This window comes from Mus caroli, unplaced genomic scaffold (assembly GCF_978045245.1).
Source record: "Mus caroli unplaced genomic scaffold, Mus_caroli_1 scaffold_2, whole genome shotgun sequence".
Taxonomy (NCBI): domain Eukaryota; kingdom Metazoa; phylum Chordata; class Mammalia; order Rodentia; family Muridae; genus Mus; species Mus caroli.
In genome coordinates, this window is record NW_028227257.1 from 151,050,259 (window position 1) to 151,064,026 (window position 13,768).

Genomic DNA, 13,768 nt, shown 5'->3' on the forward strand with positions numbered 1-13,768 from the left:
GCAGAGGGTAGGTAGACCTCTGGGAATTCAAGGCGAGCATGGTCTATACTGTAAATTTCAGGACAGTGAGAGAACTACATGATAATAAAGACCTTGTCTCAAAAAAAAGGGGGGGGGGTGCTGGAAGGCCCGGGATGATGGTACATGCCGTGGGTCTCAACAGAGGCAGGCAGATCTCTGAATGTGAGGCCAGGATGAGGTACACAGTGAGTTTTAAGCCAACCAGGGATAATCAAAAAGACCCTGTCTCAAAAAGTAAAAACTGAAAAGATCTGATGGAGAAAGAGAGACAGCTCAGCATGAAGAAGGTATCCTGTTCTTGTAGAGAAATGGCGTTCAGTTGTCAGTACCCACGTCCAGCTGATTCGGAGCAACTGCCATTGTCCGAGTCCAGGACAATGCCTCTGAGAACCTAGGGCACCCGACTTAAAGTCCACTCCCACAAATGCATATATAAAAATAAACCCTGAGGCTGGAGTGACGGTTCTGTGCTTAAGAGCACTAGCTGCTTAATACATATATAAAAATAAACAGCCGGGCGTGGTGGCTCACACCTTTAATCCCAGCACTCGGGAGGCAGAGGCAGGCGGATTTCTGAGTTCGAGGCCAGCCTGGTCTACAAAGTGAGTTCCAGGACAGCCAGGGCTATACAGAGAAACCCTGTCTCGAAAAACAACAACAACAAAAAAAATAAAATAAATAAATAAATAAAATAAACACAGGCTGGAGCAACAGTTCCCTGGTTAAGCACACTGGCTGCTCTTCCTGAAGGACCAGATTGATTCCAGCACCACATGCAGCTCACAAGCTAGCAGGTTACAGGCACCATCTGTAACTCCAGTGCCAGGAAAGCTGATGCCCTTTACAGGCCTCCATTGACATGAGGCACACAAGTGGTACATCCTCAACTAAATAGCAAGTTTGAAGCCAGCCTAAGCTACCTGAGACCATGTCTCAACAGCAACAATGTCTCAAAAACTTGTTATCAGTGTGCCTGGTGACATGGGATAATTATAATCTTTTACCCCCTTTCTGTTCTTACATTTTTTTTTAATGTTTTCATTTTTTAAAAATTTAGTTATTTGTTTATTTACTTATTTAGAAGCAGGATTTCTCTGTGGTCTTGGCTATCCTAGAACTTGCTCTGTAGACGAGGCTGGCCTCAAGCTCAGAGATCCACCTGCCTCTACCTCCCGAGTGCTGGGATTAAAGGCTCACAACACCACTGCCTAGCTGATTTACTTATTTTTAGTTTATGTGCATGCATGTTTTGCCTGCTTGTATGTTTGTGCAACATGTGTGTGCCTCGTACATGCAGAGGCCAGATGAGGGTATCACATGAAAGAAAGCAGTATAGCTTGAGTCGGGGACATGAGGCGACATATGGGTGCTGGGATCGAACCCAGGTCTTCTGCAAAGACAGTCAGTGATCTTAACCCCTGAGCACCTCTCTAGCTTTAAACTCCTTTCCATTCAATAAAAACGATTGATGCCTTGCTATTTGTGTTCCAATTTCTTTATTTTTGATTTTGAAACAAAGCCTCACTAAGTTCTAGTTGGCCTCTAACTCTTAGCAATCCTCCTGCTTCAACCTCCCAAAAGCTAGGATTATAGGCATTCACCATGATGTTTCAAATGTTTTTTTTTTCTTTTGGTTGGTTGGTCAGTTGGTTTTTTTGAGCTATGGCTTCTCTGTGTAACAAGCCTTGGCTCTCCTGGACTGACTTTGTAGACCAGGGTGGCCTCACACCCACAGGGATTCTCCTACCTCTGCCTCCTGACTGCTAGAATTCAAGAAGTGTACAACCAGGCTCAGAAATTTTACTTTTCAATGGTTACTACTGAGGTAATAAAATAATATTAAGGGAGCATTTTTATCTCCGCCTTCTTTTGAGGACCCAGTGCCTTTCAGGAAGACAAGCAATACAGGGCACTGAACCAACCCAGGGCCTTGCTAAGCATACACTCAAGTCAGCTACACCCCCAGGCAGAAATGCCCATCTTCCTTGTGTTTTATACTGTTCATAACACTTTCCATGCATTCCAGAGCATACCCAGGTTTCCTGTGAATAAACTGGCAAAGAGTCAAATCCATGTGGTATGATTATGAATGTCACAATTACATCCATTTTGGGCATTTCTCGTTTTCAGAGTAGCAAACTATAAGAAAAAGACTTTGTAAGAAAAAGACTGACTCTAAAAGATCAGACTAAGCAAGTTTTGTTTTGTGTGAGTCAAGATATCGACATGATAACCCTGGCTGGTCTGGAATTTACTGAGTAGACCAGGCTGGCTTTGAACTCAGAGACCCATCTGCTTGCTTGTGCCTCCCAAGTGTCATGTGCTGGAATTAAAGGTGTGGTGTTGTTGGCAGCACACCAAAGCATTATTTTGAAGTCTTTACTTCTATTGATTAAGGAAGGAGTTTGTTCAGAACAGAATTGAAAGCTATTTTAGCCTTTTTTGTTTTTGTTTTTGTTTTTGTTTTTCGAGGCAGGGTTTCTCTGTGTAGCCCTGGCTGTCCTGGAACTCACTTTGTAGACCAGGCTGACCTCAAACTCAGAAATCCACCTGCCTCTGCCTCCCAAGTGCTGGGATTAAAGGCGTGCGCCACCACGCCTGGCAAAAAACATGTCTTGGCAGGCTTGTAGCTAGAACCCGTGCTGACAATGCATGGGGCAAGCCCAAGAAATGTACCGTGTGTGATTCATTATATGGATGGCTTATTAAGGCCGGAGATGGATGGATGGACAGATGGATGGGTGGGTGGGTGGATGAGTGGGTGGATGGATGGATGGATGGATGGATGAGTGGGTGGGTGGATAGATGGATGGATGGATGGATGGATGGGTGGGTGGATGAGTGGGTGGATGGATGGATGGATGGGTGGGTTGATGGATGGATGGGTGGGTGGATAGATGGATGGATGGATGGATGGATGGATGGATGGATGGGTGGGTGGATAGATGGATGGATGGATGGATAGATGGATGGGTGGGTGGATAGATGAGTGGGTGGATGAGTTGGTGAGTGATTGGCAAGTACATAGATAAACACTGTTAAGATATAGCATAAGACACATTCTCTTGGGTATTAATACTGAAGATACTCCATTTGTTCCAAAGCAGTGTGAATAAGATGCTTGCATCATCTATATGGCCAGCAACATTTTCTTGGCTATTTTATAGGTTGGTTTATGTACACATGCACACGTAACATCCTCCATGTTAATTATACTTCAGATACTATGACAGACATGTAAATCTATGTGCAAAGCAGAGGCTGAGTTCAGTCTCCTAAATGAGACAGCGTCCTAACTCCAGCTCTGCTGCTCTCTCTTTAAGACTCCGGGCATGTCAGCTCCCAGCTGTTTCATGTCTACAGTGGAACAGCAGGATCTACCACCCAGCAAAGCTGCAAGAGGCTAAGTGGTGCCATAAGTTTACAGGGTTTACAAAGGCACCCAGTAAATGAGGCTCACTGGAATCTCTGCAATCATACCAAGTCTGAGGCCTGCTAGAATCTGACTGACCAGTCCAAGAAGAGCAGCCTGAACAAGACTGAGCCTACCTCCCACTTGCATCCCACATGCCGGGCAGATGATTTTCCAGGGGGCATCCAAGGTACCTTGGTTTTCACCCGGACACTCCGCCGTACATTCACGGTGTCCCCTTTCATTCCGCGCTTATGAGATTTCTGTGGGAAGGGACAAAACTAGAATCATCTCCAGGCCCAGCTGCCCAGTGTCACTCAGGTGGCATATGCCACCTTTGCAGAGGGGCCTCTTCTGAGTAATGTTACTGCTACTGCTGCTGCTGCTGCTGCTGCTGCTGCTGCTGGGAACCAAAGGCCTACCTTCTAACCAGGCAACTGACCTCCAGAAAAAAATGTGTCTCCCAAACCTTTGGAGTCAGCAGTGCGAGGAGGCTAGGCTGGGAGACCGGATCTGCAGCCATGACCTCGCCCCACTGCCATGCTCCTACCTGGCTGCTGGCTGCTGATGGTTTCGGGAGTTTTTTTATGTGGACGTGGACAGGAGTGTTCTCATCCACGTGAACATGTAAGGGGGGAGTTGAAGATCGGTCCTTCATGGTTCACTTCTGGCAGGCAGGGGAGGGCAACACAAAAAAGATGGATCTGTGGATGAGTAAACTGGGCATGAAAACAGAGCTCAGAGGCTTCTGGGGACACCTGAACGCTCAGCCACCAAGTGAGCAGGACAGCTACCAACTACTGGCATGCAGGCAGAAAGCACAAAGCACGGCTGGCGTGACACTTAGGCTGACTCTGCAGAGGTCTCAGCTGAAGGCCTCCAGGTCCGCTCAGGACAAGGTTCTCTAAAAGCACAAGAAGGGTCCTCAGAGCTGCAGCTCCGCCTTGGACTTAGTGCAGGTCGGCTGCAAAGCTGTATCTTCCAACCAGGCATGTGAGTTAGTGTGGGAAACACTCAAAATGGTTAAGGTGCAGATGCATGCAGGCCACATGCAAGCAAGACATTAGGGCAGAGAGGAGGCCAGTGGGGATGCCAAGCATGAGGAGGGTGTAGAGACTCCAGAGAAAACGTGAGCAGAACTGGACCCCAGGAACAGTGCTGCCCGCTGGCAGCTCCCATCCCACCTCTCTCTCATGCTTTTTATTTCATTTTTTTTCTTTTTAAAATATCTGTTCTAAAGATGTTGGGATGTCCCTGGAAGGCTATCAAGACAACCTCCTCACACCTGACTCCTTCCTTCATCAGCAAGCAGGCCATGCTTCCCAGCTCCATACAGAGCACCTGGGCAGTCCCTAGCAAAGGCTTACAGAAGCAGTTCTGATGGTACCGTTGTGAGGGTCACCTACCGTAACAGTTACACTGGGTGCGCCACAAGGTGTTCTCAAGACTTTTTTCTGTGTGAGACTCGTTACTCCGTTCTTCCCACACGATGGAAACCTGCACCCGGGCACAAGAACCAGATTATGAGCAGAAAGCCAGGGTTCTCCTATGTCTCAGATCTCGGGAAATGGCACGCTGCATGTGGTGGCTATTGCGTCGGCAGCCGTGAGCAGTAGTCTTGAGTCCCCTGGCTCTCTGTAGATGAGCACAAGGCGCGCATGGTGTGCTCAGCAGGAGGGTGATACCAGGTGTAGGCTGTCTGCATGACTGGCCTTTTAAACCTGCCATCGCATCACATGTATTGTGACCTTGTGCTGAAAGCCTACCTGTCATCCTATCAGGTGACCCAAAAAAAGCTGCCAAGGCACCAGTCTCAACAAGGGTTACAGTCCCCAAGCTCCTTTGGGGAAGCGTTCAGTGACAGGTTAACCTAAAACACGCAGCTCGGGAGCAAAGTCACTGGGACACCAGCTTGTAAAAGGAAGGCTCATACACTTGCTGAAGCATACGAAGACCCCACTTCCCAACGTGGTCCACTCACTGCCCACACCAGAGCCTTGCTTGTACATATGCAGCCCAATACGACAAGTGCAAAACAGCCAATACTGTGCTCCAGACCAGCAGTCCAGCCAGAGTCCCGGCTGGGGGAGAATGGTCTGCAATGGTCAAAGCTAACCTAGCCCACTGCCTCCTCACAGTTCCCAGATAGCCTTCTGCCGACCTCACCAGCTCTTCAAGGGGAAGACTGAAACCTAAAGCAACAGCACCGTGGTCTGCACTCTGCTGGGCTCCCAAACAACTACTGAGCAAGCTGGTCAGCCACTCAGAAGAAGAATGTTCAAACTAGAACCTCAAGTTTCCCCCCTTCTACTTACTTATAATATCTCTGCTCACTTTAACACTAGTTTAGAGGTGGCCTGGTGGGAAATGCTTTTAAGCCACCACATGGGACATGGAGACAGGAGAATCAGGAATTCAAGGACAACCTTGACTACCTAGTGAGTCTGAAGCCAAGCTGAACTCAGAGCGTAATACTCGGTTAAGAGTGATCTTGTTTGCTACTAGGAAGCTGTAGGCGGGGGAGGGGGTCTTTACTCCTCCCCTTTCAAAGTCACTTTCAAGTGTTTTGGGTCCAGACTTTCAGTACCTGGGAAACTAAAAAAGTTTCCATTGAGCCTGGCCTGGGAAGCCCTGACCACCTTTCCCTGCCCTACTGCAAAGGCGCCCCCCACATTGGCTGTACCTGGGGGAGCCGCCTGAGGATGAGGCAGACATGGTTAAGCATCAAAGCCGCAAAGATGGGCAATTGGGTCGGCAGGCTCTGCTCAGGGGGACCCAGAGGGGCTTGCCAATGAGAATCTCAGGGGCCGGGCATCAAACGTCCTCTCTCTGAGGGGAGGAGGGTGGAAGCTTTGGGGGTGGCAGTTGGATGAAAACTTGGGAGGCGCTCCTCTACTGTCCAAGTCGCACAGCAACTGTCCTGCCAAAGTGGGGAGGGAGGGAGACAGGAGAGGCTGAGCGACCTGCGGGGTGCCGAGTGCGCCGCCAGGAGGCAGGTGGAGGGCGCGGCAAGACAGAGAGGGGCCACGTCACTGAAAGGAGGACAACGACCAGCATGCCCAGGCCCCACCCGGGAAGAATAGCGGGCCGACGGCTACTAGGGTTTAAACCTGAGGGCTGCCTGGAGTGCGAAGAAGGTGAGAACTGCTAGGCCCCAAGTGGGCCCCCCAGGGGCGGGAACCCGCGCAGGGAGCTGGAGGGATATTCGGGACAGTGCCTGGGCAACTGTCTCCTAGGTGAAGGGGCGTTCCCGGCAGAATAGCTACCAGGGAGAACCAATAGATGGAAGGGGAGGAGCGGCGGCCTAGGCGGGGCGGCATGGACAGCCAGACCGCTCCTGGATCACCCGCATCCCTGGAGCTGGTCTGGAGGGGTCCCCGGAGGCCTGCCCACCCCGAGCGCATGTAACTGCTGCGGCCCAGCCCGCAGAGAGCAGGGGTGGCCTCCGGGGAGGATGGGGCGCACGGCCACCCACCAGCGGGCAAGAGGGGACGGGGTTCTGCCCATAGAAGGGCGCAGCCCTGCCCGAGGACAGCAGAGGAGGGAAAGAGCGCTGCCGATGGCCCGGAGAGGACGGAGGCGGCCGGCCCGCCCGTTAGCGGGAGGAGGAAGGGCCCGCGCCCAACGAGGAGCGGGGCGGGCCGGGTTCGGACGCAGGAAGGAGCGCGCCTAGACTCGGGGACGGTGCCCGGTCGAGCCAGCCCCGGGAGCGCGGGGCTTGAACCCGCGGCACTCTACGCCCTGCCCCGCCGCGTGGCCTCTCACCAAGAGCGGCACGGCTGCGCCCAGAACCGTCTCCTTATGAAGTCGTTGAAGTCGGAGGCCAGGGTCGTGCCATGGAGACGCCGCGGCGGATGCAGTCCGGCTCCCGCGGCGGCTCCTCCCCGCTTCCGCCTCCTTTTCCGACAACCGGTCGGCAGCTCGCCCATTGGCCAGTTCAAACCCCCCCCGGAGCCTCTCGGGTTTCGCCATTTAGGCCCAGCCCCTAGCGTCACAGAGATGCCCCGCCCCACATGGGGACGCTCCGCCCACTTCTGGGTCACGAGGCCTGTCCACCGCCCCGTCGTCAGGGAGACACGCGACGCTCCCGCGCCAGCCGGCCTGGTCTTGCCCCACCGTTCAGGCCACCGAGTCCCCTCCGCCATTTTGCCCTGGTCCTCCTGAATCCTGAACCCTAACGCGCTCCCCTCGAAACACAGGAGGAAGCTGGACGAAGAGGGCGTCTGAACAAGCGACAGGCTGGGGCTTCTGGAAAGCCATCCCTGTGCCTAGGCCGCTCAGTGCAGACAACTTATGCACACTACACAAACTGTGTCCCTCTCCCACACGCCCCAAACCGAAGGAAGAGGCCGCACTCCCCACGCCCCTGCCGCCCTCCCGCACACCGAACGCCGCTTCTATACGGACCTGCTCTGCTGAGGTTCTCTCTGCTGAGCCGCCATCTTCTCAACTATGCTTCCCTGTTAGCCAATCGTGGGGGACTGTCACGAGGCTCACGTTCCCGCCCTGGATTCTGGGAGACTTTAACAACCTCCGGGCCGGGTAGACCTCATTTCCTTGACACCTTAACTCCAACACAGTAGTCGTGCTCCCACCAGCTCCTCCCTGGAGCGTGAACTACCTTCCCACCTCCACAGCCGGCAGGGCAGTCTTACCATGTCATATTTGTTCGTCAACCCTTGACGGTTCATTTTGTGCGTGCAACCCTGGCTGGCCTGGAACTTGCTGCGCTTGAGCAGAAAACTGCCTATCTCTGCTGCTTGCTGGGATTATAGGAGTGCATCAGCAAGGCGAGCCTTTTCTTTTCTTCTTCTTCTTCTTCCTTCCTTCCTTTTTTTTTTTTTTTTTTTTTTTTCATGCCAGTAATCTCAACAATGAAGGAGGGAGATGGCCATGAGTTAGTTGAAGGCCAGTCTGTATCCCTCAGTCCTATCTCTACCATCCTGAGGTTCCGCAAGAGCATACAGCTGGGGACAGGAACTCTGAGTTAAAACCCTTGCCTGACCTGAGCAAAATCCTAGATTCAATTTTCAGTAACACGTGCGTGTTATAATCTCCATGAATAATTGTCTCCACTCTGTCCAGCAGTTCTCTCTAGACAATTACCAACAGCGGCTTTTCCAAACTTTTGTCTCTTCTGCATTCCATACATCAAGTTCCCTATTTCATAGAGAAAAAATCTACCAAATGAAAGTCCCTTAATATCCACACACTTTCCCATCCTTAGCTGCCCTTCTGGTCTACCTTCAGATGTATGTGTGCTTCTTGCTGCCTAAGATAAACAACCTGCTTCAAAGTGCAGGTCAAACATGACTGTCAAGAGTCTCCTTTGTAAACACGATGGTACACACCTATAATCTCAGAATTCTATCAGGAGGCTGAAACAAGTTGATTTGGACAGGAGTTTGAAGCCAGCGTGGTCTACATAGCAAGACCTTTTTTCGATTTAATTAAATGAATTTAATTTAATGAAATGTCCTTTTGCTACCTCCAAATGGAATTGTTGCTCATTTCTTAGCATGTCCCCATTCATGGAACTAAGTCCATGCTACATTCAAGGCACATTAGCACCTGCCATCCAGTCTCAGAGGAGTTACATGACCTATCATACTAATGAAACCAGACAAGGAAAGCTTTTATGTTGTCTATTCTATACTAAACAATCTAAGCAGTCTAAACAGTCCTCCCTGACAGTCAGCTATTTCTGACTTTTGTAATAAAAGGTCTGAAAATGGACGGTATTGGAGGAACTCCGGCCGGTGGTGGCAGACACCTTTGATTCCAGCACTTGGGAGACAGAGGCAAGCAGCTCTATGAGTTTGAGGCCAACCTATTCTACAGAGCTACTTGTAGCTCTGTAGACAGCCAAGACAACCTAGACAGCCATGGTTACACAGAGAAACCCGTCTCAAAGAGCCAAAACTAATAAAAAGAGGAGTCATTCCTGAGGTGCTAGAAATTGGGAGGTTTGGAAAATGCTGATGACAGAAGCTCAAGTGTTGCGGCCCGCCCGCAGTCTACAACACGAACGGTTCGCTGAGAAAGGCAGTTTAGGCTGAAAAGAGAGGAAACTAGACGGGGCGGAAGAAAAGAATGGAGCCAGGACAACAAGTTCTGATCTAGGCTCAATTTTACTAATTCCAGACACTCAGTTTATAAAGGAAGGGGGAGGGAACCCAATTTCCCGCCAAGTAACTCAGGGTCCAGTAACAGGACAAACACGTGTGTGACTCCAGGCAGCAAAGGCAGGTTCCAGCAGTGGGCGTGGCAGGACGAATGAGCCGGTAGCTCTACCCTTGAGCAGGCAGGTTCCAGGCTGGGGGGAAAGGAGGCCACACTCAAGGACACCACAGTAAAGTGAGATAAGGAAGGAAGCAAAGGGGGTTTATTTTTATACGTACTTGTAGGGGCTAGAGAGATGGCTCAGCAGCTAAGAGCACTGGCTGCTCCTGCAAAGCACCTGGCTTTGGTTCCCAGCACTCACAAGGTGGCTCACAACTACCTGTTACTCCAGTTCTGGGTGATCTGATGCCCAATTCTGACCCCTAGAGGGATCTAGTCATTCAGCCAGTGGGCACACACACCACATGCAGATAAAGTATTCATACAAATAAGTAAAACTTCGAGTGTACTTACAGCTGAGAGAACAGTCGAAGCACATGCTAGTATTTTGAATGGTAGGAGTACAAACCACTCAGATGCTAGGTGGTAGCTTTCAAAGAGCTGCAAGTCTTTCAGCTACTGTAAGAGAGGGCAGACAGGAATAAGAGGAAGTGGGAGGAGGAAGAGGGAGGAGGGAAACAGGACCTATCTTCTTAGGCAGGCAGGAGAGAGTTCCCAGAGGTGATAGTATTGGAGATGCTGAGGCCTTGAGAGCTGTGTGCAAGTGTGACTGACGGGTGTGGGTTCTAAGCAGAGAACAACAGGTATGGAGTTAGCACACCCAGGCCTGGGCACATACAAAATGTTCTATGGGGCAGCACTGTGGAATATTCAGTCCTCTGAAGTGTTATGGTCATGGTGGCGAGGAATTCTGCCCAGGTCAGCAGAACTAAGCCACAAAGTGCCAAATAGGTCAAGCATTGGTGTCAGATCTCAGGCCCTCAGCTCCTGGAGAGCTGTGGAAGGGTTTGAGTAAGAGTTTAACAGCTTAGAATCTCCAATCTGGCAATAAACAAACAAAACAGGCATGCTGGGACACAAGGTGATCCAGCGCACAAGAGAGAAGCAAGTCCCTGTGAGTCCCAGGCCAGCCAGAGCTATATAATGAAACTCTATCACAAAGAACGAAAGAAGGAGCGAGCGAGCGAGCGAGAGAGAGAGAGAGAGAGAGAGAAGGAAAGGAAAAAGAGAATCTGCTCCACTTTCACAGAATGGGAAAGACGAGAAGGCACGTGGAGCAGCTGGAGAGATGGCTCAGTAGTTAAAACCTAGACATATAACATGTTTTGCAGAGGCCCAACAGTCAGCATCCACTTTAGATTAGGAAGCTCACAGTTCAGAGTCTCTGACCCCCTCTTGGTCTCTCCAAGCATCTGCAACTCCTGTGTATGTACCCATACAGACAAACAAAATTAATTAAAAAAAAAATGTTAAAAAAGGTGTAATGGTGCACATCTTTAACCTCAGTACTCAAGAGGCAGAGGCAGGTGGATCTATGAGTTCGAGGCCAGCCTGGTCTACAGAGCAAGTTCCAGGACAATCAGGGCTACACAGAGAAACCCTGTCTCAAAAAGGAAAGAAGAGGAGGATGCAGAGGACAAGGACAAAAAAAAAAAAAAAAAAAAAAAAAGAAGAAGAAGAAGGAAGAAGAAAGAAGAAAGAAGGAGGGGGAGGAGAGGAAGAAAAAAGAAAAGACTGAAATAAAACTCATGGTCAAGAGCCCACAGGAAAACGATCCATCAGACTGGATGAGGTAGTTTCCTTCTCTGTGAATTTCAAGGAGTCTTTGTGGACTCCAGTCGTAGCCCCAACCACATGACTCTGACCTGAGGGAAGTCTTATTCCCCTTGGCTAAGGCCTCTCCATTTACCCAAGGGCCTGATTAGGTTGTTTCCAGGAACACCTGCTTCAGGGCCCTGCTGCAGCTGCTACAGCCTCAGGAGAGGCGATCAGTGCTACAGAGTGGGACTGGCTCTTTCTTCCTGGTACCTTTGTGTCTTCATGGAGGGGCCAGGAGAGAAAATTCTCCCAGGCCCTCAAGGTTTGCCCTTCTTGGATCCTCTGAGCTGTCCCTCACTGCTTATGAACCTTGAATAGATGCTATGCTCAGTGACTGTACTGTAGCCAGAGTGCGATCATGAGCTAACAGCATCAGCAGAGTTAGGGGACTTATTAAAAACACAAATCATCTGGTAGTGGTGGCACACACCTTTGATCCCAGCACTCGGGAAGCAGAGGCAGACGGATCTATGAGTTCAAGGCCAGCCTGGTCTACAGAGTGAGTTCTGTACCCATAGTTACACAGAGAAACCCTATCTTGAAAAACAAAATAAAACAAAAAGTAAAACATAAATTCTCAGGTCTGGATATGTGAACTAGGCTGGCCTCAAACTTGCGATTCTCCCGCCTCTGCTGCCCAGGACATAACCACAGCTGACTTCTTACTTTTGTTTATAAGGTTTGTTATATTTTATTATTTTTTTTAAAGATTTCTCTGTGTGTGAGTCTGTGTATACTCAGGCATGCATGTGTGCGCACACACACACACATGCACACACACATATTAGTGCAGGTACAAGAAGGTCAGAGGAAGAAGTTGGAGCCCCTGGATCTGGAGTTAAAGATAAGTGTGAGCCATCGTGTGGGTGCTGGGAATTGAACCCAGGTCCTCTAGAGGAGCAGACAGTGCTCTTAGCTGCTGAGGCGTCTCTCCAGCCCCCACCATCAGGCTTTCATTGTTTTGTGGTATCTGTTGTCCTTAGTCCTGGTAATGGGAGACACCTTGTGTGTGCTGGACAGGGGTTCCAGGTCCACCTGACACCCCATTTTCATTAGTTTCATTTACTGCTGAATCCTTAAAACCCACCCCCACCCCTGCTCAGTCCCTGGGAGGCTAATCAAATTTTACAGCATGAATGAAAATGTTACTTGCTCTAGATCACAGCCATCCAGAGAGGAAGATTTTTCACCCTCAGAAGAACAAAACATCACAGCCTCACCTCTGGCCCAGAGTCCTCAGAGCTATGGCAGGTCCTGAACCTCTCTCTCCTGGACTGCAGTGCACTGGCAGCCAAACCTCAGGAGGTTCTATGGGGACTCTGCCAGGTCTGGGTGCTCGCTAATATAACTCATGTTCAAGGGCTGCTGTGAAATGGAAGACAGGTCAGAAATGAGCTCCTCTAAGGGAGAGAACCTGTTTGCACTAGCAGGTGCTAAGTCAGCCCCAACCAAGACAGGGAATCCCTTCCCCCTCACTCTTCCACCCATCTAAGTGCTGCTAGGCCCAGAACCTGGTCCTCTGTGACTAGTGGAGAGAAGTCCCCCCCCCCTCTTTCCCACATAGAAGGGCAAAAGCATGTGGAGTAGCTCTAACATCTCTGCCACCTCAGATGCTGTGCCCACAGCATCCACAGCATCCAGATTGTAGAGTGGATGCTTCTAGTTTCTTTGGGAAGTTAGTAGTTATGTCATATGAGGTTTTGCTGGGCCACACAGGTGAAAGGATGGACTCTTGATGAAGGACCATAAATATCCACCCCACAGACAATGGGAGGGGGAGCAGTGGTTCGGTTTGCTCACCTCACGATTCTTCACTACCGACATGCACATATTGGTTCGACTTACATAGCTTGTTGAGCTCAACCTCTGGTAATGCTGCCATTGAGAGAAGCTCGCCCAAGAACTGCATGAGGTTCCTGCAGCTGCTTGCCACTTCTGCAGTCTCCCTCCCTTCGGGCCCACTGTCAAGCCTGGTGGTTTCCGTAGGATTGAACTACAGCTGCTGGTTCGTGCCTGGTGTCTCCTGCCTAGAGGACTGGTCTGCAGCTGCTGAGTCGCATTTGGAGTTTGCTACAGGACTGAACTGCACCCAAAGATCAAGCTCCCCCTCAAAGGACTACTGCTGAACAGGTCTGCTTCCTCCATATATCCTAATAACTTTTCTCTTCCACTGCCTCTGCTGGGTGATGGGCTAGAGGAGAGGTTGGACCCTTATTAAAAGTAGGTTGCAAAAAAAAATGTATGCCGGGCTGGTGAGATGGCTCAGTAGATAAGAGCACCCGACTGCTCTTCCAAAGGTCCGAAGTTCAAATCCCAGCAACCACATGGTGGCTCACAACCACCCGTAATGAGATCTGATGCCCTCTTCTGATGCGTCTGAAGACAGACAGCTAC

The 13,768-nt window shown here is 50.3% G+C and overlaps 1 protein-coding gene across 8 annotated transcripts in view; it reads right to left on the reverse strand.

The window, feature by feature from the left end:
• Positions 1 to 7,926, reverse strand: part of Odf2 (outer dense fiber of sperm tails 2) — a 43,828-nt gene extending 35,902 nt beyond the window's left edge. Inside the window, exons 1-4 of one of the 8 annotated variants that reach the window (XM_029473335.2) lie at positions 7,199 to 7,324; positions 4,840 to 4,930; positions 3,984 to 4,137; positions 3,628 to 3,696 (exon numbers count right to left, since the gene is read on the reverse strand). In XM_029473335.2, coding sequence (XP_029329195.1) covers positions 3,628 to 3,696; positions 3,984 to 4,091 — 177 coding nt within the window. In that variant the 5' untranslated portion in view covers positions 4,092 to 4,137; positions 4,840 to 4,930; positions 7,199 to 7,324. Of the gene's footprint in view, positions 1 to 3,570; positions 3,697 to 3,983; positions 4,138 to 4,839; positions 4,931 to 6,116; positions 6,354 to 6,543; positions 6,567 to 6,908; positions 7,048 to 7,198; positions 7,379 to 7,840 lie in introns of those variants that run through there. The other 7 variants (XM_029473321.2, XM_029473328.2, XM_029473313.2 and 4 more) reach the window with 7 other exon arrangements.
• Positions 7,927 to 13,768: the final 5,842 nt, after the last annotated feature.